At 39.5% G+C, this 21049-nt stretch overlaps 1 protein-coding gene across 1 annotated transcript in view; it reads right to left on the bottom strand.

Annotated features, from left to right (window-relative positions):
- slc39a11 (solute carrier family 39, member 11) overlaps window positions 1-21049 on the bottom strand; it is a 111242-nt gene that overhangs the window by 41465 nt on the left and 48728 nt on the right. The window contains exon 5 of the mRNA XM_080517027.1: window positions 3357-3498. Within this exon, the coding sequence (XP_080373153.1) occupies window positions 3357-3498 (142 nt within the window). The remainder of the gene's footprint in view (window positions 1-3356; window positions 3499-21049) is intronic.

Consider the following 21049-nt stretch of genomic DNA (forward strand, 5'->3'; position numbering starts at 1 on the left):
GTTTTATATTTTACCAGAAGAGAGATAGAAGGCAAATTGGGTGCCGTTTTCTGCTTTTCAATTTTACCATCCATGCTCTGCATAATAGGTTACAGTCACAGGTGTTTGCTAATTCAACTAGACAGGAGAATATGTCATTGCTGCAGGCACTAACTTTCCCCCACCTCTCTTTTGTTAATGAGGTTGCAATGGAGCACTGCGAAGGAGATGCTAATTGAGAAGGAGCCAGACAGACGAGGTGATAAGTTCAAATGGGAATGTCCTACAAAGGGACGACTTATTTTCTTTTCTTTTCAAACGTCCATTAATTAAGATTAAGAGAACCCCCACCACCCAACTGGAAAAAAAAAAGGGGTGAATCACTTCCCACAAGCTGTCTGTCTGACCTATCCTTCTCTCCCTTAACTAACAAGAACAGCAGAAAGTCACCTCTGAGCCTGGTTCTGCAGGTTTCTTCCTGTTAAAAGGAGGTTTTATGGATGTTTCTCTGAAAAAAGGCCTTGAAAAGACTGTGTTGTATTTGGAACTATGGAAATAAAACTGAATTAAACTTTATTGAACATCCATCTTTCCTGTAAAAAGACTATCATTATTGTAAAAAAAACCCCACTAAGTATTATTTTCTATGTTTTCATTGTGTCTTATATCATCCTGGTTTTATTCTATGCAATGTCACTTTGTCGTTTCCTCTTGCTTATTGTTTCCCACCATTTCTCAGTCTGTGGCCATGCTTACACTTGTGCTCTCATGCACTTGGGATATGTCATCACTCACTGGCGAAATGCTTTACGGGATCCAATTCACAGTCTGTATCCGGGAAAGGACGGTCCAAATATCCCTGTATGAAAATACTAGGATGACACATTAATGAGAGTTGGAGTTGTTTCTATGGGAGAACCAAATGACGCTGCGGGTAAGCAATCATTGTCTATTGAGATCAGAGCTAATTGCGACAGATGTGGTTGCATGGCTCTCCATTGTAAAGCCAGATGGAGTCGACACATTTTTCTTTATCTCCGTCACTTTGGTTATAATTGTAAAAGAATGCGTCATAACCAGTCCCTATAAATATGCAATGGCCAGTTATTAGTTGATACTTTGAAAAACTGATGGAATTTGTTTACAAGTTGATAAAACAAAAGAAACCAATTACCTACTTTGAATATAAAAGCTCGTTCTGGATTAGACTGTTTAAGATCTCTGGGCCCATTTACACAACAACGCGTCAAGTGAACATGTGTTGTTCAATGTTTGCACGGCAATGTTTTGAAAACGATGTCTGTTTACAGGGAAATGGGAACGATAGCATTGATTTAAGTTGGGTTTTAATATACGACCAATGTTATGCGTCACAGGATCACGGCAACATCAGCAATCAACTATTGTTGACTTCCTTGTCATTCCATTTTATAACGCAGCTCTGTTGGTAGGGCTGTTGTATCTCATTTGGATGGTTGCAGGTTCGATTCCCCTTCCCTCCATTTCAAAGTGGCACTGAACCCCAAACTGATACAATTGAGCAGAATGAGTGAATAATGAATAGGTGAATGTGATCATCAGTGTGAAATGCCATTTACCAATTTGGCGATTCTAACCTTTCTTTCTTGTTGCTTTGACATCAGGACTTGCAGTTGTGTAAAAATCGGAGGTACACCATGTACTAACCAAAGAAATGACTGATCAACAACAACAGACGGGCACATCCACGACCAAGAATTAAAATAATATGAATCTGAATGGTAACTATGCAAATATCTCTGTCACCCATTTGAGGTTGGACGTTCTTGAATAACCTCAAATAACCCTGAATGCTTCAGCTCAGTCGGTCCAGTGTTTAATTGGAAAAACTAAGAGTTGTTCTTAACGTGCGCTCCCAGTTTGTTGTAAAAGGAGAAGTGTGTTTTATTCTTTTTTTGTACGACTTCAAGCGGAACTGTCAGAAAATGATTTAAAATAGTCACAAATGGTGATATAGCTTGAACCCTTCGTTGGCATTTCTTTACTAGAAACCGGTGAAACATAGCAACAACTCCTTTGGGTGTAGTTATGATAAAAAAGATGCCTTTTTTCCCTATATTTCTGTTGTCATCACTATTCATGAGTTACTGAGTCGAATATTAGCTTCTGTATTTTTTGAAAAGCTTTTTGTGGCAGCTGTGGCGTATCTGTATCACGCAGTTTGACCTGCTGTCAGTCGCTCCAGCTTCAGACCCAACATCTGATTTGTTCGCCATTGTGAGTAATCGGATTAAAGGATCGGGAGTCTGCACAAAACTACTGCTGGGCTCAGAGTACCTTGAAGACACTTGATCTAGTATTGCACACAGAGAGGCGACGATTTAATTTCCTCGGTCTGTTAATCAGGTGTCTTCAAAAATCTATTTCGCTCCTTTCACCGATTAGTTTTTCCGTCCTGATTTTCCATTCGATTCCACTTATGTAAATGGTTATGCATTTTGTGTGTAATAACTCATTACTCCGTAACCTTGTTTGATCTGCAGCGAGATGGGAAAAGTGCACTCCCAATGCAGAAATGCGGCTCAAAATCTGCTCCATCATGTGTGCGATTCACCCAAGTATGGCAACAGCGATGGTGCCAAATGTAAGTGACTTATTGGGATACCGTTTTGAGATAATTGCTTTTAGAAGGAGGTAAAGTTCAGAAACCCCGGATCATTTCCCAAGAGCTGACCAGACTGAAAGGCCATTCCAAGTTAGTACGGGAGCAAAGGTGATTTAGAGGAAGCTGATAAGAGAGATCAGTGCAGTGTGAAGACAAGTTAAAAGGAGCCATCAAAGAAGCATGAGGAGAGGTTTCACAGTGTGAGCCAGTGCAGTCCACTCTTAGCGCACTTCTGCATTAATGCAAAAGGGAACATTTGATGATGCAGGGGCCATCGGGTTTTGAAAAGATAATTTTGTCCCCTGCACAGTTCATTCTCGGACACAATTCGGCTGCTTTAGCCTCAGTTTGTTTTAATAAACTCACTCTACAGACCTACTTTCCCCTGATCGGTCCATCTTGAATGTGTCAATGTAGCAGTAATTTATCACCAGCCTGAAAAAGCTAGTCACATCTGCATAAACTCATGAATGTACCTTTTGGCCAATTTTAGCACTCTAACTGTAATATATGATAAGGACTGAAAGAAAACCTAATAAGTTCCCTTTAGTTTTGCTCATTGATGCCATGATCTTCACTCGCCTCTTACTACTGCATGAAGACACCACAGTGGCCAAAAGTGGGACTGCAATAGCTACTGCTGTGAATGTTTGGAAACCTGTGTCGTTTATATTTTCTTCCAAACAAAAACCAGCATGAAGGAGCTGCTGTGGGTATATGAAGGGAGGCTTGCCTGAGAGAGGTCCAGTTCTACCTATCCTGATGCTCATCTCCTCAGAGTCCAGGTACTGGAGTGAGGGCTCCTCTGCTTTCTCCTTGGCCGACTTCGAGTCCGGGGCGAGAGCCAAGGCTGTGTGTGGGTCAGTCCCGACACCCTGAAGACGACACAAGAAGATGGATTATATCACCTTGATGCCCAGCATACTTACTCAATCTTCAAAGGAAATGAGCGTGACAACAAAGTTTCTCTGAGAAAAAGACTGTGTTACAGACTACTTTTTGTTGCTTTTCTGAAGTTAATGAATTTACATCCTGGCGAGTGGTTATAGTTGTTTTTTGGTTTTTTTTTTAGATATCGGCAGCAAAGTCACTAAAGTACCCTGAAAACATGCGTTTGGGTGAGACTGTGTTTATCTAGTTGTCAAAAGTTCAAGCGTTCAGCTTCCTGAACCAAAATCAACTAAATGGGGGTGTACTGGTTGGATCAGCAGTGTCAGGATGAAATTTAGGCCCCCTGAACATTTTCAAAAAGTTGGCTGAGTCGGTGTGAAAGAAATGTCCCTATGTCCCTGAGGAGAGGCTTTAATCACGACGTGCAACAACAAAAACAATCATTATGTAACCATGTGACAGTGAGACTTTTAACGTGTTTGGATTCACAGTACGGTAAGTGAGCGCCATTAGTTTTTACGACAGACATCTGGAACTCTAACATTAACCCCACATCACTGCTGTGCACTGGATTGATTCAGAGACTTTTCAGTGGAATCTAGCTGTGTTTCATGGATCTTGTGTGAAAGAGAGCATCTGAACACATTCAGCTAAGTTCAATGTGCATTAAGTATCTTTTTTTTCTGACATGTAGGGCTTTAAAATGATGAGGTTTCTGATGAGGATGGAAGAACACTCTCAAAACATGTCAAAGGTATATTTCCAAAACCTACATGCATGAAAATAACAGGGCAAAATACTTCTGAACAAGTTTGAGAAGAAACATAGTTCATGTTATTCTGCATACTGAAGACAATGCATGCATCAGAAACAGCAGGCATTTAATTCAAAAAAACAAAAAAACAATATTGGGATCAGAAGCTACAAGTTCAGATCAGAACAACATCAAAAATTAAAAGCCAAAAATGTTATATTTTATTTATATACTTTATATTGTTTATCCCTCTTGTTTAGTCTGCGCTGATTTCAAGCCTCTCCCATTACTCTTGGCCAGTCAATAGATTGCTCATGCCCATGGCTTACATCATGGTATGATCAGGTCCCGTTTACATGACATTTCAATTGAAAATGTATCGTTTTAGCGTTTTCGTCTCAGAAAAGTACCCGGCAGCGCTTTTGAAAACGATGGAAATGGCAGAAATGCTGAAAATTCTGTAATTACTCACACATGGAAATGTCGTGTTTTACTGTTTACACTTAGACGGTGTCAGAGTGTGTAAACGGACAATAAAAAAAAGCAACAAACGCAACACAGGTTTCCTGTTTTAACTTGAAAAATTCAGGTCAATGGGCCCTTAGCCTCATAACACGATGTTTTCGGTTCATGATATCTGGAGTAAAACAGTGAACTTGAAAAAAATAAATACTTTTGGCTGTAATTTTCAGTCAGTAGTCATAACTTAGTTGACTCTTAACTAACAAAACTTGTAACATTTCCACGGTACATAAAAGCGCCATGAAATGGCCAGGTTTCAAAAAATATAATTGAATTGCATACTACCTGAGGACAACAAACACTCCACAATGAATCACCAGACAGATGTCGGCTTCATTTAGTGGTTCTGGATAAGACAGATGCTCATTTGATGTAAACGAAGCCTACGCATTCATTATCAATCCATTAGCTGAGTAATTTGCAAAAGCGTTGGATAGGAGGAAAAAAAAAACTAAACAAACATTTGCATCCACCTTTCCACCCTTTTGTTTCTGCAGCTCTGCAGGTTTTATCATCCTTGCGTCATCTTGCCGTATTAACAGCAAAAAGAGCACTTGGAGGGCTTTGGTGTGCCTTCAAGTGGTCTTGATAGACCTCCCATGTTTTCTTGTTACAATTATGATAATGTAATGTAAGTGGGAGTAAAGTAAATTAGTCTGAAGTACTGTTGCATTTTGTTTTTCTTTTTAAGTTTTACTCAATCAATTAATCTGGTTACAAGTAAGCTATACACATAACTAATTGTACGATTGAAGAGCTTTTTCTACTAAAAAAATATTTTAGACTGGCCTGTGAGACATACCGCCCTTCTTTGGAAGCCCACACCCTCTATGCATAAATAGCTTAGGTGAAGAACAAACATACATTTCATTCATTGTAAAAAAGGAAATAAAAAGCAACCAAATCCAATACAGAACAGAAGTTTTCAAATTCCTGAATGAAAGGGAGCAGAGGATTAAATTTATATATTCTGCCCCTTTATCTTAACTAATGATTTGTCATTGAAAATCAAAAGCAAACAGCAACTAATCAATCAAAATGAGTATAAACCATTCTCACATATATAAACATTTTACTGAAAACAAAAACAACAAACAAATATAAAAATAAAAAACCCCCACTTTGATTATCTTTCATCATTTCTTTGTATTTCAATAGGAAGCTGGTTTTAATCAATTCTTGAATCTCCATAAGAATGTAAGTGTCAGGGTCCATACCAGAAATTGTCAAAACTGTAATTTGGAATATATCCGATTTTGTATGTGATTGGATTCCCACCAGCGTTTGGCTTCCAAGCAACTTTAAACCAATCAGAGGCCAGGCTGGCTGCCATTCTGAGAGAAAAGATTTGGTCCTGATTCAAAAACCAGTGTGTGAGGGGTGAAAACATTGAATACTGTCTGCATGAGTAGTTATTCTTGCTTGTTCCATACAAAGCGGTTCCAATCCTTCACATTGCCATAGTCGATGTGATTCTTAAATGAACAAGATATATAACATACTGATTGCTTATTTAATGTTAAGTTGCAATTACACCTGCTCAGAACCATGCACTGTTGTGAGAACTAGAAGACATTCTACTATTAAACATGGCTATAAAAAGCATTTTCTCTGTTCAATGAATTCACCTCAGACTGTATTTGTCAATTGTGTGATGTGGTCATTATTTACACCACTGGCAATGAAGCGCATGTCCACCATGCACGCCAGGAAGAAGAGAGAACAAAAGAAGTTTACTTGGGAAAGAACTCACAAATGAGTTGATACGTGCCATTTGGACTTCTTGTGTCATTATTAGGCTGAACATCGACCACCTGATGATCACCAGGGACAAATTATCACTGTGAGCTTGGATCTGTCATTTAATCCATGTGACGGCATAAATGACATGAACTCCACATAAAACAGCACTGCCAATTTCCCATGCAGGTGCATTTTGAAATATTGGAAAATCCCAGAAAACATTCAATTAATATGGATCGCATGCTGAGAGAGTGATGGTTCTCATCACTAATCATTCCCTTGCCGCATGGTTTTATGTGTGGAAATGTGCCTGAGGGCTCTTATTTATGTGTTAATTATCGCCGCGCACAGCGTGCTGATATGTGTGTGGGTGCATCTGAGTAAGTGTGCGTTCAACTGAGAGCGTGTTCTGTCACGTCGTGGAACAAGTTCGCGCACCCTGTTCTCGGGGGATGCCATTAACCCCGCCGTGTCCTTTGGCATCGACCCCTAGTAGAGTCTCATCAGCAAGTCCCAGCTCACCATCGAAGCACATTGGACCGCAGCAGCAGCAGTCTGCCTTATACTCCTTTCTCCTTTTTTTCCCAATGAATGTATAGGAAAAAGTGCAAAATCTGTAGCTCTATGGCTTTTTTTTTTTTTTAGCTTAGTCGTGGAGATTCACTGGCTTGTCATGATCGCATACAATTTCACATGCTGATTTATATAAACTGCACATAGGATTTGTATCTTCAGCTATCTTTATCTTACTGCAGCTCTTTGACTGTTGGAAATGTCTCTGGTAAAATAAGTAAATATATAAAAGAACATGCCCAGGTTTTAAAATGCATGCATACATGTAGACGGCTGCAGGTTTAATGGAATTTAAGTGGGGTTTTCAGCATCGCTCGCCAGCTTGGCTTCTGGAATCCACCCACTCCTGCTTGAGTTAAGAAGGGCCTGCTGAACCTCGCGTACTGTAGCAGGACTCCATATGAAAGCACTCCAGCTATTTGATGTTTACGTGATTCATTCTGTGTGAGAGCAGGAGCAGAAGAGACATCTCAGAGGGCTTGTCACACAGTTTCAGGAGGAAGGCAGTTCATAAAGTCCACGGTGAGGGGAAAAGAAAAAAAAAAACAAACCCTGTTTCTATCAAAGGTGCAGAAACAACCTGTCAGGCACACTGGTGCACATTTCGGCTATCACCACTCCAACATACTGACCAGGCTCAGGTCTATTTGATGATAGAAACTCAAGCAAACTTTCTCCAGCAGAGATAATCCGAACTGGTACCTACTTGCACACCAACTGAAAAAAAAAACGGAAAACAGATTATTTTCTGCTTTAAGGATTCTATTGCAGCAGTAGAGGGGAAAAACCTCCAGAGTTCCATTCCTTCCGAGGCAGCAAAACAGGTTTACTGAAACCCTGATAGGATATGTTGACTGTATCTGTGACTTTGACGCATAACAAGTGGGCATGCTGACAATCTGATATGAGGCTGTGTTGTGTAAGGTTGATTTACAAAGATACAAGACATTCAATTACATTACCACTCACCGATTCAAATTTAACTCTTTCACAATACAAGTCTATGACAATTAGTAATTAAATGTTTCACAAAGCAAATTTATGATCATGTAACTCTTCGGTAAGGTAAGTTTATGATTGCTGATCTCTTGACTGTTTAACTTTTGGACAGTGGAAATTGTTGACCATTTTGACCTTACTCAATACAAACGTATAGCCATGCGACGACAATTTACCTGTTTATAAATGATTTATTCAACAATACAAATTCATGATGATTCAACTCATCAACAATGCACATTCACCTTATTGCACATCTTTTCCATATGAAGCATAAATTAGGTTTCAGACTATGCCAACATTTAACCTTCTGTACCAAGTGAAAAATTTACTTTGAATTCTTTGACATGTCAAGTGTAGTCAATCGACCTTTCAAAATGCAAGTTAACAAGCAGTCAAGTCTTTGACAAAGCAGAGCTGATTCATGAACATATATGTAACGATACTCCATTGTATCCCCCCCCCCCCCCCCCCCAATGGTTTCCAACAAGCAAGGTCAACAGACACTGCGTTTGTGGAAGAAACGGAGCTTTCTTTTCGATCTGGGAGAGAACCCTGACTCAAGCCGAGTTCATTATGTAACGATTGGGCAGAACTCTGCATAGCCTTGCAAATACTTGCTCCAAAATAATTGGAGTTAAGCCGAAACAAAACAACATTTGGGTTCCCTTTGAGAGAGTGAGCTTGTCGATAAGGCAAAGGAATTTATCAGCCAACTGTTTCGTGTGCAATTTCTGGAGTTCACCCGATTGCTTTGAGACCTCCGAGGACAGCATATCACTCCTCCAAATCTTTAATTGCCTTTGCAATCAGATAAATTTTTTTTCAGTTACTATGCATGTTGGACTAGTAACAGGCTTTTTATTGAATTTGCATTTATACGACTGCATTCATTGCCATATGTTTTTCCGTTGCTGTTGACTTTAATTAATCAGTGTTGCACACATAACGCACTGGATGATGGGGGTATTTGGTTGTGTTGATCAGGCAAGCAGCAAACAAAACAAATCATATTTTCTGAAAACAAAAAAAATCACCTCACGTTGATTGCTAGAACATTTTCTCTTTCAAACCACTTGAGTTTGATTGAATAAAACTCCCCATATTCTCACACACACACACACACACACACACACACACACACACACACACACACACACACACACACACACACACACACACACACACACACACACACACACACACACACACACACACACACACACACACACACACACACACACACACACACACACACACACACACACACACACACACACCTTCTGTTTGTCGTCGTTGGTCCACCCAAACCATGACAATAATCACAATGTAAAGATTCCAATTCACAGCTTTAAAATCTTGCCATGATCTTAATAACTGTAGCTACAGCTCATCTGCTGCAGCAGATAGTGAGGGAATTGAGATAACACAATGTTAATTAGCCCAACGCAAGGCAATATTCAAAACCATATCAGAGCTCAAAAGTTTAAATCCATGTTAAATCAAATTCAATAAGGTCATTTTCTACTTTTGGTTTGAGTCATAATAGTTTAAAAATGGCAATTCGCTATGGGCCAGGACAGGGAACACAATGGATGGGCTGCCAGTCTGTCACCTAAAATATTATCAAGTTACCAAAACGAGCCAATTTTGACACGAACGGTATGTATATTTTAAGATGAAAAGGGTACAGAATTTTGTGCCAAGATTCTTCAACTCCTCAGGCTTATTGTCGTTGAATTTCCATACGTCACTATGATATATTTATATTTTAAACTACGAGGCCGACATTACTACACCCAGTTTCTGAAAACTGCATAATGAAGAAAAATGTTCTTTCTTTCTCTCTCAGCGCTACATTGAATATTCGAAACGTCATTATTTAACAATGTAGCGACAGCACTATGGGCAACAATGTGCTTGTCTGGAAGAAAGAAACTTTATTTCTCATTGATGTGTCGTTACAATTGGACACTTCTTATCAGCCAATCTTATTCCATAAATGTTCAAAATATGAAATTAGTTCCTTCAACAACACTTCACTGGCTGCTTTAATGTGCACATCCGTGGACTATTCTATCCCCCACCTTCACCACCTAATAACTTTTACCATATTTGAGACAGGCATAATTGAAATCTCCCTCCAGGTGTTTCATTAAATCTGTTTCCAAGCGTAATTTGACAATTTGGTTCAGCTCACCAAAACACTGGAAGTTTGCGAGCCTCCATCGGACTCATCCCTCTGTGTAATCATGCAACTACGAATAGCTGCACTGGCTTCTTGGTAATATTCTATCCGCAATAAATGCTTTCAACCATGCTTTGCAGGTGCAGATCAAAAACTGTGCGGAGTAAAAACACGTGCAATTATGAGTTTAAGGCTTAAGAAATGCCCGTTCTCAACCGACAGGTTCCACTACAGTTTAACACCTTTCCATGTTTTAACAAAATAACACCCTGCAGTGATTTTGCAATTACCTTTTTGAAACTAATTCCCTCGCTTACTTTGAAAGGCAGTGCTTGTATAAAGAGACAGATTCAGTAAAACAGTCAGAAATGGAGACAGATGCTCTGGAGCCACTGCTAACTTGTCACATGCCTTTTTATTTATTTATTTGCCAATGGTTTACTATGTACTATGTACCTATTTTAATTCACTTTTCTATTCTATTCAAGTTCCTTTCATATTATGTTCTTGGGATTGATTGGACCTTGGGAACAGAATTTCGAACCAAGACATGTCAAAATGTGCAATCGAATGACAATAGAAAACACTGAAATTATAGTGCATTCTCTGCTAGCATGCATGTGGTTTCATTATACAAAACACCAACAGCCCTACACGCTAACGACAGCTTCTCCAATAAAATACCAAACAGATGCAATTTCACTCGAATTATCACCTAAGCGAGGCCTCAAGCACATTTCCTCGAAGTTGTAGAGGTAATAACTTACAACATTTGAGCATGTGGCTGCGTGTTTCAAATCAACTGCTCTCTTCACTCTGAACACCTCCCAGCAGACAGAGAAGTCACTGGAAGCGTTATGAGTGAAGCCCTGTGCTGTAATCAGTCACCGATCCAGCCATTCATCACAAAGCTGATCACACGTGTGTCATAACCAAGGTGCTATAATGCCTTCCCTCTCTTCCATTAGCTTTTCAAATCAATTCATTTGCATCCAAACAAGTGCTTTGTTTTCTTCAAATTACTAGTCACCCTGTCATCTGCTGCACACATGGATGTTTCAGCCAAACGGTGCTGGCTGCAGAGTCACGACTGCTTTTTTTTTTTTTTTTTTCTATTTTCTTTTGTGCCCTGGCTGAACAAGAGACATCCAGACGTAATCAGAGGAAGGATACAATGAGACAGCGGGGCCTTTTTCCATAACATCCTATTATACCTGGGGTTGCAGCGCATTAGTATGTAAAGGGCCGACGCCAACACACACATAACGGTAATTTTAGTTTCATCAGGCTGCGATGGACTCAATTCTGAAAAGCTATCTGTGGCCAGTTGTCCGCCACTCCATTTAGCTTTACCCCAGAGAGCAAAGACGGATCAGTAAAGTCTGAAATTGAGCAGCGATCCCATTCGAGAGGACTTAAAATATCATTAAGACAAAGATAGGGAAGCTGTAGCGCCTGGGCAACGGGGATAGATGACTCTCTCCTGCGGCTTGACGCTCCAGTGGCTCAGTGTGACTCTCCTGATAGATCGGTTGAGCGCCGAGAAAGTGCACAGAGGCAGCAAACGGGAAGTTAGATGTCTTGCCGCTCGCCACGGCCAACAGCATTGTTCACGGGGGTTTCTCCAACAAGCTGAAGCGTCAATGGTTAACGATTCACAGAAATGTGCACAAGCAACAATATCAAAATGAACCGAAGAGTCGGTCAACATAAAAACAGAACCGCCCAGCTTGCATCAGTGAAAAGCTGAACCGGCTGCATTGATTGCTTTTCCCTGTATTTATACCCTCCTGATCATAAATGTGTGAATGCATGGCCACACAAAATTTGTTGCTTGTTGTTTGTTTGTTTTTTCTCCAACCAAACAACATTTAGAGGTCAGCAGAGTTTAACACAACCCAAACAGTTTGTACAGTTTCCGGACATCGGTTTCAGAATGTCGCCATGTAAATGGCAAAATCTTCTCAAACAAAGACACAAAAACGATGCGTTTTCACTTGAAACGTTGTCATGTAAACTGGCCTCAGGTTCAAAACATTCAATTTATAAAATTAGTCGAGTCACGACAAGGGATTTCACGGTCCAAAATAACAAAAATATGTGTGTGAATCGGTGAAAGTTAAGTTAAAAAAAAAAAAAAAAAAACACTGTAAATGAAGTGCATTTACTATTTTATTGTATTGATAAGCCATATTCAAGTGATACATTTGATTTATGTTAACTATATTTAAAAAAAAGCCCCATGCCTCAATTTTTTTTCTTTTTTTTTTAAATATTATATTTGAGAAATTTTCAAAAAAATGTTCATGGTGGTTCATGTTAGATTAAGTGGTGAGAGTGCCACAGCAATCTCATTATCTTTAAGATTAAATGTTCTTAACCAGCTGAAACCAGCTGGGAGCTGAAACCCACCAACACCACAACACCTTTCATTGGGAACAATTTCAGTGGGTGGTTGTTGTTCTAGTCGTCATCATGTACTTTTTGTCTTTCTCTACACTCCATTCCGGTTGTCTCGCCAATAAATCAATAACATTCACAACGGGAAGAGTTGGTCACACCCTTCTTTTCCTAATCAAATCTCTTTTAGCAGAATAAAGCTTTCGGATGCATCTCGCTGAAGGTCAAAGCTGCCAAAGGGACAAAAATATATATTTTGGGGAACTCAAACCCATTTTTTAGTATTCAGCAATTCATAATTAAGAATTAATTATGAATTAGTAAGCATAAGTTCTGCACAGTAATTAGTAATATATTATTTTTTTAAAAGGCTTGCAACGTTTTAAAGAAGCATAATAGTTGCAAATAAAGTGATCTATATTGGTTTGAACCAAAATGTGATTTTATAGCCTATTACACTGTTATATTGTAGTTATATATATACATCCATACACACAAATCGCTCACTGAAAGAGTCAAAGATCAGGAGTCAAAGCTAAAAAAAAGCTCAAAACTAAAAAAAAAAAAAAAAAAAAAAAAATGGTTGTAGCAGATGGAACGACACATAACACCCAAGCAGTTGGGCTAAATCACGAACCTGCACATTTCCTCAGCTCTGAGAAGCTTTGGCCACCTTTTTTGCAAAGAGAAGTTCTACAGCAGATCTAATTTCTCATCTTACAGCAGATTCACAGAACAAAACACAAAGTGAAGCCATTTTGGTATTAAAAATAAAAAAAAGTGACGTGATATTGTTAGAACTACATGAAAAGAATCGGGTGGCGTTAGCGCCTTGAAGATGCTGTTAGGCCCCGTTTCTTTTTCAAAACGGCTCCCAAGATGGACATTTTTGAAAATGCTCCAACTTTGAGTGAATAGAAGAAACGCAACTTTCTGAAATGCTCCGACTCCTGCTCGGTGTGAATCTGAGCGTCAACAAAGTTTTGCACAAAGTAGATCTAAGTATCACTGGTTTGAGTTTGAAGGTGAATTGATGGAAGTAAAACCGTTCGCTGGACTACTTCAGCTCCTGCCAGAGTGGTGCAGCTTGGCCACTATTCCACCCACACGAGGACGGAAAATGTAGGGTGCATGGCCTCGCCGAGGCATTTCAGGTGGTTTCAATCCTTTCTGACGCAGTTTCATCTTCCACCGCCATGTGACCCTGGTTTTTTCACAAAATTTAGCGGGTCATTATTGATCAACACACCATTAGTGTGTGTGTGTGTGTGTGTGTGTGTGTGTGTGTGTGTGTGTGTGTGTGTGTGTGTGTGTGTGTGTGTGTGTGTGTGTGTGTGTGTGTGTGTGTGCATATGGGTTGACATCCTGTCTGATGAAAACTCGTCTGCTGGTTTGGCACACAGCCCTTAATTAATGAGCTGCTAGACTGGCACACACCGAGGGGTGATTTAGGTATTTACCAGTGCACGCACGCACGCACACACACACACACACACACACACACACACACACACACACACACACACACACACACACACACACACACACACACACACACACACACACACACACACACACACACACACACACACACACACACACACACACACACACACACATGCACACGCACGCACGCACACGCGGGTAATAGGGTGTAGATCCTGTTGACATGTGAGTGGAAGGGGTGATAATGATGATTATGATGTCAAACTGACATCCTGCAGAGTGAAGGCAAATTGACCCGAGGACACGACAGAAAACCGCAGCCTCACACAAACACAGTGAGACGTCGCCAGACTCTGGAGCTGCTGGAGCTCCTGTGAATTGGACTGAAAATGAGACAAATAGCACATCACGTGAAGAGGTTTGTGATGAGAAGCACAGTTAAAACTCTCATCTGAACTAGTTTTCAACAGCAAACCACACAAATACATAAGGCATAAAACTCCATGGTAATAATTACCACACAACATATAAAATATAGTTATTCTAGCCTTTCTTTTTTATTTTGTTGTTAATTTTTCCATTCAAAACTGCTCCCTGGATCATATAACAAACATGCCTATCATTGTTTGCACATGTGGCCACAATATAACCTGCCACAGTTTAATTTGACATTATGTGTGTCTCAAGACAATGAATTCATGAATCCTTGTAAAGGCAATGTTTTTTGTTTTTTGTTACATTTACAGAAGCATTCTGTCATTTCATAATATGATAACCCCATCATTGACAGACCAAAAATTGTTCCAACGCTTCGATTAAAAAAAACAAAAAAAAACAAAGGTCTATTGAGGTCTGCCACGCCTGGCTATAGTTTTCTGAGCATAGACGCTCTAAATTATTCTTCCCTGTGACAAAACTCTCTTTACATTTCTGCTACATTATTGCTCTTCTTTAACTCCACGTGCCTGTTTCATGTTTTGAGCACAATCCTTGATGGGAGTTCAGATCAGAGCCAAGCAAACAAGACGTGCTGTTGCCAATGATGTTAGTTGAGATGTCAATAAGATGATAAAATCCACTGGATGAATGGTCAAAATATATCTGACATGAAAGACAATTCTTGGGGGGAAAACTTGAATAGCGGACAATAATTTTATTGAAGAACACTCGGGAGAATGTTTCTTATCATCTCTAAAGTGCATGAGTTCAGAACCTGAATGAACGGAGAGGGTTATTTTAAAAAAAAATCCCCTTCTGTCGTCGTCCATCTGCTCTGTTCAACTTCACGTTGAACTTTGGTCCGCTACACATTCATTGTGTCAGCGAGGAGACACAAAGGCCTGAGAATATCATCCACAGCTGACGTCTGTAACATCCTCATCCTCTCCTGAGCCAAATTTTGCAGCCAAGCAAGCTGTTCATGTTTAATGACTTGGATACATCGACTGCCAGATTTTGACGACACACAAAGATGGTGGTAAAACATGAGAATCTGAATCCCCAAAAAATCATGCTAATAAAGCAGCAGAGGAAAAAAAATGGATTTAAAGAAAAAAAGGTAAAAAAATAAATAAAAAAAGACCAGCATGGAAATAAAGAGCAGAAACAGAACTGAGTCATCCTCTTCAAGCTGTCTTTTTGTCGAGTCTTTGATCTGCCACTTAAAGCCGTGTTGCCTATTACATTAAAGAATACTTTAAAAGAGAAGCTTTGACAGAGCACAAAACACCGATTTCAAAGGAAGTATAGCCTTTTAGCATAGTCGCAAATTAATTGACGCACACCGCGGAGATGTGTGTAATTAGTGGAATGCCTCTTGGAATAATTAATCAATGCCTGTTTGTACAGTACATGGCAGCCGGTCCTGGGGGGGTCCAACATCTGTTCCTCTCAACATTCTGTCTTTCCCTCATAAACACACCCCTTCTTCTTCTGTACACGTGTCCCAAACGCTGGTAAACATATATATATGTTCAGGGGGATCCGACACAATTTTTCCACTCTTACTGTTGTTTATGTTCCCTCAGTGAGACGAGAGACTCGCCTCAACGTTTACATGCCTAATTCATCACGCAGTCACTTGTGAATGTGCTTCATAGATCCTCAGAGTGTCCCCCTGCTTTATGTTGCACTTCCACCATTGTTAAAAAGTTACATTTGGTTTTACTTTATCGGAGAAAAAAAAAGAACTAAGGGATGCTGAGGGAACCATCACTCTGGAAGTGATGATTTCGATTTATTGCAGGAGAACAACAAAACTAAAATATTTGATAGTAAGCCATGCTACAAATTAGAAAGATGACTTTATTAAAACAAATTTCTATAACAAATGCAGTTGAAATAGTGCAGTAGGGTATACATCTTCCTTCCATAACTATTCTCTTAATCATTTGGAGTTGACCACTCGTGTTGCATGCACGAGAAATGACATCTCTTTAAAATTGCAGGCATTTGAAAATAAGTAATATGCTTCAGAATCAAACAAACCCCACAGAGAAGAAAGGATCAATTGAGAATGACAGAAGTAAGCCAGAGGGAGTACAAAGTGGGGTTAATGCATTTTTAAAATTTTTTTTAATGATTACTTTCTGTGTCTGGAATGAAAAGCGTTTTGTTTTTTTGCTTTTTAAAGTGGTAAATTCATAATTTTTTATTGCTTTCTAGTCTTTGGAGGGAAGTAGGACATAGAAGCTCATAATTCTAGAGTCTGTTCTCATTTAACAGAGGCGAGCAACACCGACTGGGTTTGTTTGGCAGTTTGTAGCACAGAAACAGGGAAACCAGCAGTCCTCTGAGACACTGCCGGCAGCAGACAGCAGCGTATGATGCCTGCTTTAGGCCCCACTTACGTTTCCAAGTGAAAGCAAAACTCGCATTGCATTTTGGGAGTCGACAACATTTACAAGTGAAAAACAGAAAGCTCTCAACTTTTTTTTAAGATTCTGGGACTGAATGTGCAAGTAAATAAAGTAAATTCTAAGTAAGTTCATCTGTCTGTCCATAAGAATGTCCGCGTACACGCCATTGTTAATGATTATAGCATATTGTTCTCTGCACAATTGTTTGCCTCATACTGTTCAGAAGGCAGGTAAAGAAACGCATTGAAAACACTGGGTATCACAATATACAGTATGTGCACAGGATTAGTGTGCATGACAGTCTTACATATGTGCCGAGTTCTTTTTAATATTTATAGAGACAAGCAGGATGCTGCATTAATTCAAACAGGTTCAGACTATCACAAGCTGCAGGTCATGGTATGTTAATTTCAAGAAGTGGGGGGAAAAAAAACCTCACGGAGCCTCAAGTAATTGGCACAGAAGTCAACAAAGCATGGCCAGTCGTGCTATAAGCAGCTGCCAAACATGTTCCACATGCATACGTGTTGGAACCAAGAAGTTGTTTAAATGCATGGCTGCAAAACATTTGCATTGATTAAAAACAGTGGCTCTCTGTCCAGCAAGTTCTTCCCACACAGGATCCGGGGCGACCAAAGCCAATATGACACCCTTGAAATTCTGCAAGCACTGAAACACATCAGCAATGGCCCAGCACAAAAAAAATAAAGAATTATTCCATGGAAGCCAAGTAACTGAATGACAATGAATCGCAGTTTGTAAATGCATTGATCTAATATGTTCCATGTAACTCCACTCGGAAACAAACATGGTGTTGACAATCCAAGCAACAGAAAGAGCAAATGTCACAGAATGCAAAATAGCCTTCAATATAAAAATGTAATAACATTGGACCAGTGCAGGTAAAATATATACAGACGCTCTCTTGTTTCAAAAAAAAAAAAAAAAAAGCATTTTATGCCACTGTTCGATTCACGGGGAAGCTTTTTGAGACACGCCTCGAAAAATAGGAGAATCCAAAGTGACTGCTCTGGGTTGCAAAGATGCTTTCAATCAGCGTTATTTTTTTTCCCTTCTTATTTTTAAACAGAACCAAATAACTTCTGTTTGATTAACAGATGGCAGCCCTGAAGCTTGCTTGAGCCCAACACTTGTGAAATGGCAGCATGAGATAAGTACCTTTTTTCCCTATTTTTGCTTCTATTTTTGCACCAGCCTGTTAGACACTCCTGATGTGCGTCTGCTGCTTTTAGGCCCTTTGATTAAGAAGTGCACATCCTAGAGCATGTTGCAATTACTTTGCATTCTCCTCAGGTAAGTCATATTGCAATCATGTTGTGGCTTTTGTTTTGTGTTACGTGCTTCTGGGCCACCATAGTGATGTTCACTCATCAGTCGTCACAGAGTGAAATGGATTTACCATCTACTTCCCAAACTGACGGTTGAAAATATTGACAACCCAACATCCCAATGCAACAACATTGGTGAAGATATAAAAAATTTAAAAAAGATTTGACCTTTGGGTTACTATGATTCTTGACATATCACAATACTACAAGAAGGATGTCTGTGGGGGAGAAGCAATGAAAAATGGCAGAAAAAAAAATGCTTTCATTGTTTGGATGTTGATTTGTCACATCTGAAAGAATTTTTTTTTTTTTTTTTTTGAAGTGTCCACAGTGTCACAAACATTTTTTCTTTAAACATATAAAGCAGCAAAAACAAAACATGTGTGGAGACAATAAAAGAATGGATGAGCTTCTGATGCAAAAAATGTGGGCACAGTGACTTCGGAACTGTCAGCTGGCGGTTTCACTAAACCGAGAAAATCTCAGGCATCAAGGGGATATTATATCTCTTATCATCAAGTCTGTAATCTAATGATTGAAAGTCCTTTTTTCTTGTAGCTTTATATAGAACAATCATTTGTCTCTTGTCTTTCTGTGAGTGTTTCTTATTTTATTACTTATCACTTACTTCTATATCACCAAAAGCACCAAAAATAAAGGAGGAAATGACAATAAAAGCACATGAGAATAGTACATTTAACTTATACTTCAAAGTACAAATGAAAATAATACTACACATCCAGTAAGCAAATGCAATAACTCATATGTAGCCCAGAAGCCTTTTTTTTTTCATGTTGGCTACATGGGGTTGTCTTTAGTTATTTTTTCTCTTGTCATATATCAAGGTAAACGCCATGGAACACATTTGTTTGCATCACCAGATTTCAAAAAGGTGCGAGTTGTGCCTTCAACAACTTGTCAAGTTTCATTTGACAGCAGTTCAATCAAGCCAGCTCGACCATAGCTTCGCTTACTTACACCCACATTGCTCATGAGTTCACTGCTAAATAAAAACAAAACAAAAACGCTGCAGAAATTATGCACAGCATACACATGCAGGTTTAGTAAATACATTAACAGTTGCTGAATTACAAATACAGATTTTACCTTGAGAGCTGTGTTATCATGACAAGTGTTTCCCACCTGGTAGGCAATTGGTGTCCTCAACAATATGCCTTTGGCAAGTGTCTTGGTTAACTTAAGGGACTATGCAACCCTGCTGGTCATTTGATCAAATCAAAGATATGTTTTACATACAAGGGCGAGCATTCCCTGAGCGAGGACGCCTTGAGGACAGCTTTGATCTGATAATACGTCGCCATCAAAGCAGTGCTGCGAGCATCTGCTGTGAGATTCTGCTCGTGTGTGTCTGATTGCTCGGAAGGGACCCTTCATACCCCGGCAGAAAAGCCGTCCGCCACACACCCAGAACTGGCCGAGTATACCATTCAAAAGTGTGAAACTTAACTCACAGAAATGTTGAGTCACTAGGATCCCTTAACCGCTCAACTGGGCCGCTAAATATTCATACTTGAAAAGCACATCTTAAGCTCAGTCACTGCTCGCCACGGGCGAGACAAACAATCCTGTCCGCACATCGGCGCGCCTTAATCTTCTCAGTGTCTGGGAGAAAACGGTTGGCAGCATAAACAGTGTCGAGGATTGACAGCAGCGATGCCGTGTGGAGCGCGAGAAGCAGCCATCGAGTCCGCCGACTCTTCAAAACTAATGAAGCATTTCACTATGCTTGGCGTTGACCAGAGGCAAGGGAACTGTCAAACTGTGTATCATCACAGTCTTAATAAAAAAATGCACACTGAGGAACAATTGGAATACCCATAATTTTTGCGAAAATGGCTTCATCATACAATCCAAATATGATTTAATGAGCAATTGCAGCCTCCAATACCCATTTTTTTTTTTTGTCTTGAGAGATCATTTCAGTAGAACATATATTAGTTTTCCAGCACATTGAAAGTCTGTACTGCTCTGTGCTCATCTTTAATATTCAGAAAACATTAGATTAAATTCATGCTCTTGAAAGAAACATGAATGCATAGAATTGTATATCGTCAAAATGGGCCAGTGAGCCCTGCAATTACTGTAATGGCTCGTCAAATGAAATATTAATGTTGCTTCCTTGAGGAAGGTTTAGGTAGTCCTACGTGGGAATGAAATAACTACCTTCTTATATAGAGCTCCTCCACTCAACACTGAAATAGAATTCATACAAATGAATAACCACATGTGAAAATATCATCTGGAGGAACTTGACAGAAGGACAGATAATTGTGCGTTTCTTCAGTCAAACTTATTTCTTTGTCTCCAGCTCTATGTTTCTTTCCTGTCAGGCTTAGAAATAACATATGCTCCAAATCAAATTTGCAGATTTGGTTTATTGCTTGGGAATCATCTGTTGTTCGTTGCACTGATGTTGTGCCTCTGAAAAGATGCATCCTAATGAGATTTCCTTTGTCGTTCCTACACTTCTATGTCCCGTGTGCTCATCACGTCGCAGCTTTATCAGCCACTTTAGTCTTGGTTAAGTTACCAGAACCAGAAAATATAGCGTACAGCATTTATATCTGGTCTTAGGCCCTGTTTAAAAAAAAAAGTGACTAAAGAGTTCTATTCAGGAAATGGACAAAGGGATTTTAAAATAATCTTAAAAATCGTAATAGTTCACCCATAATAGCGATCCAA

Source organism: Blennius ocellaris (genome assembly GCF_963422515.1).
Source record: "Blennius ocellaris genome assembly, chromosome: 21".
Classification (NCBI taxonomy): domain Eukaryota; kingdom Metazoa; phylum Chordata; class Actinopteri; order Blenniiformes; family Blenniidae; genus Blennius; species Blennius ocellaris.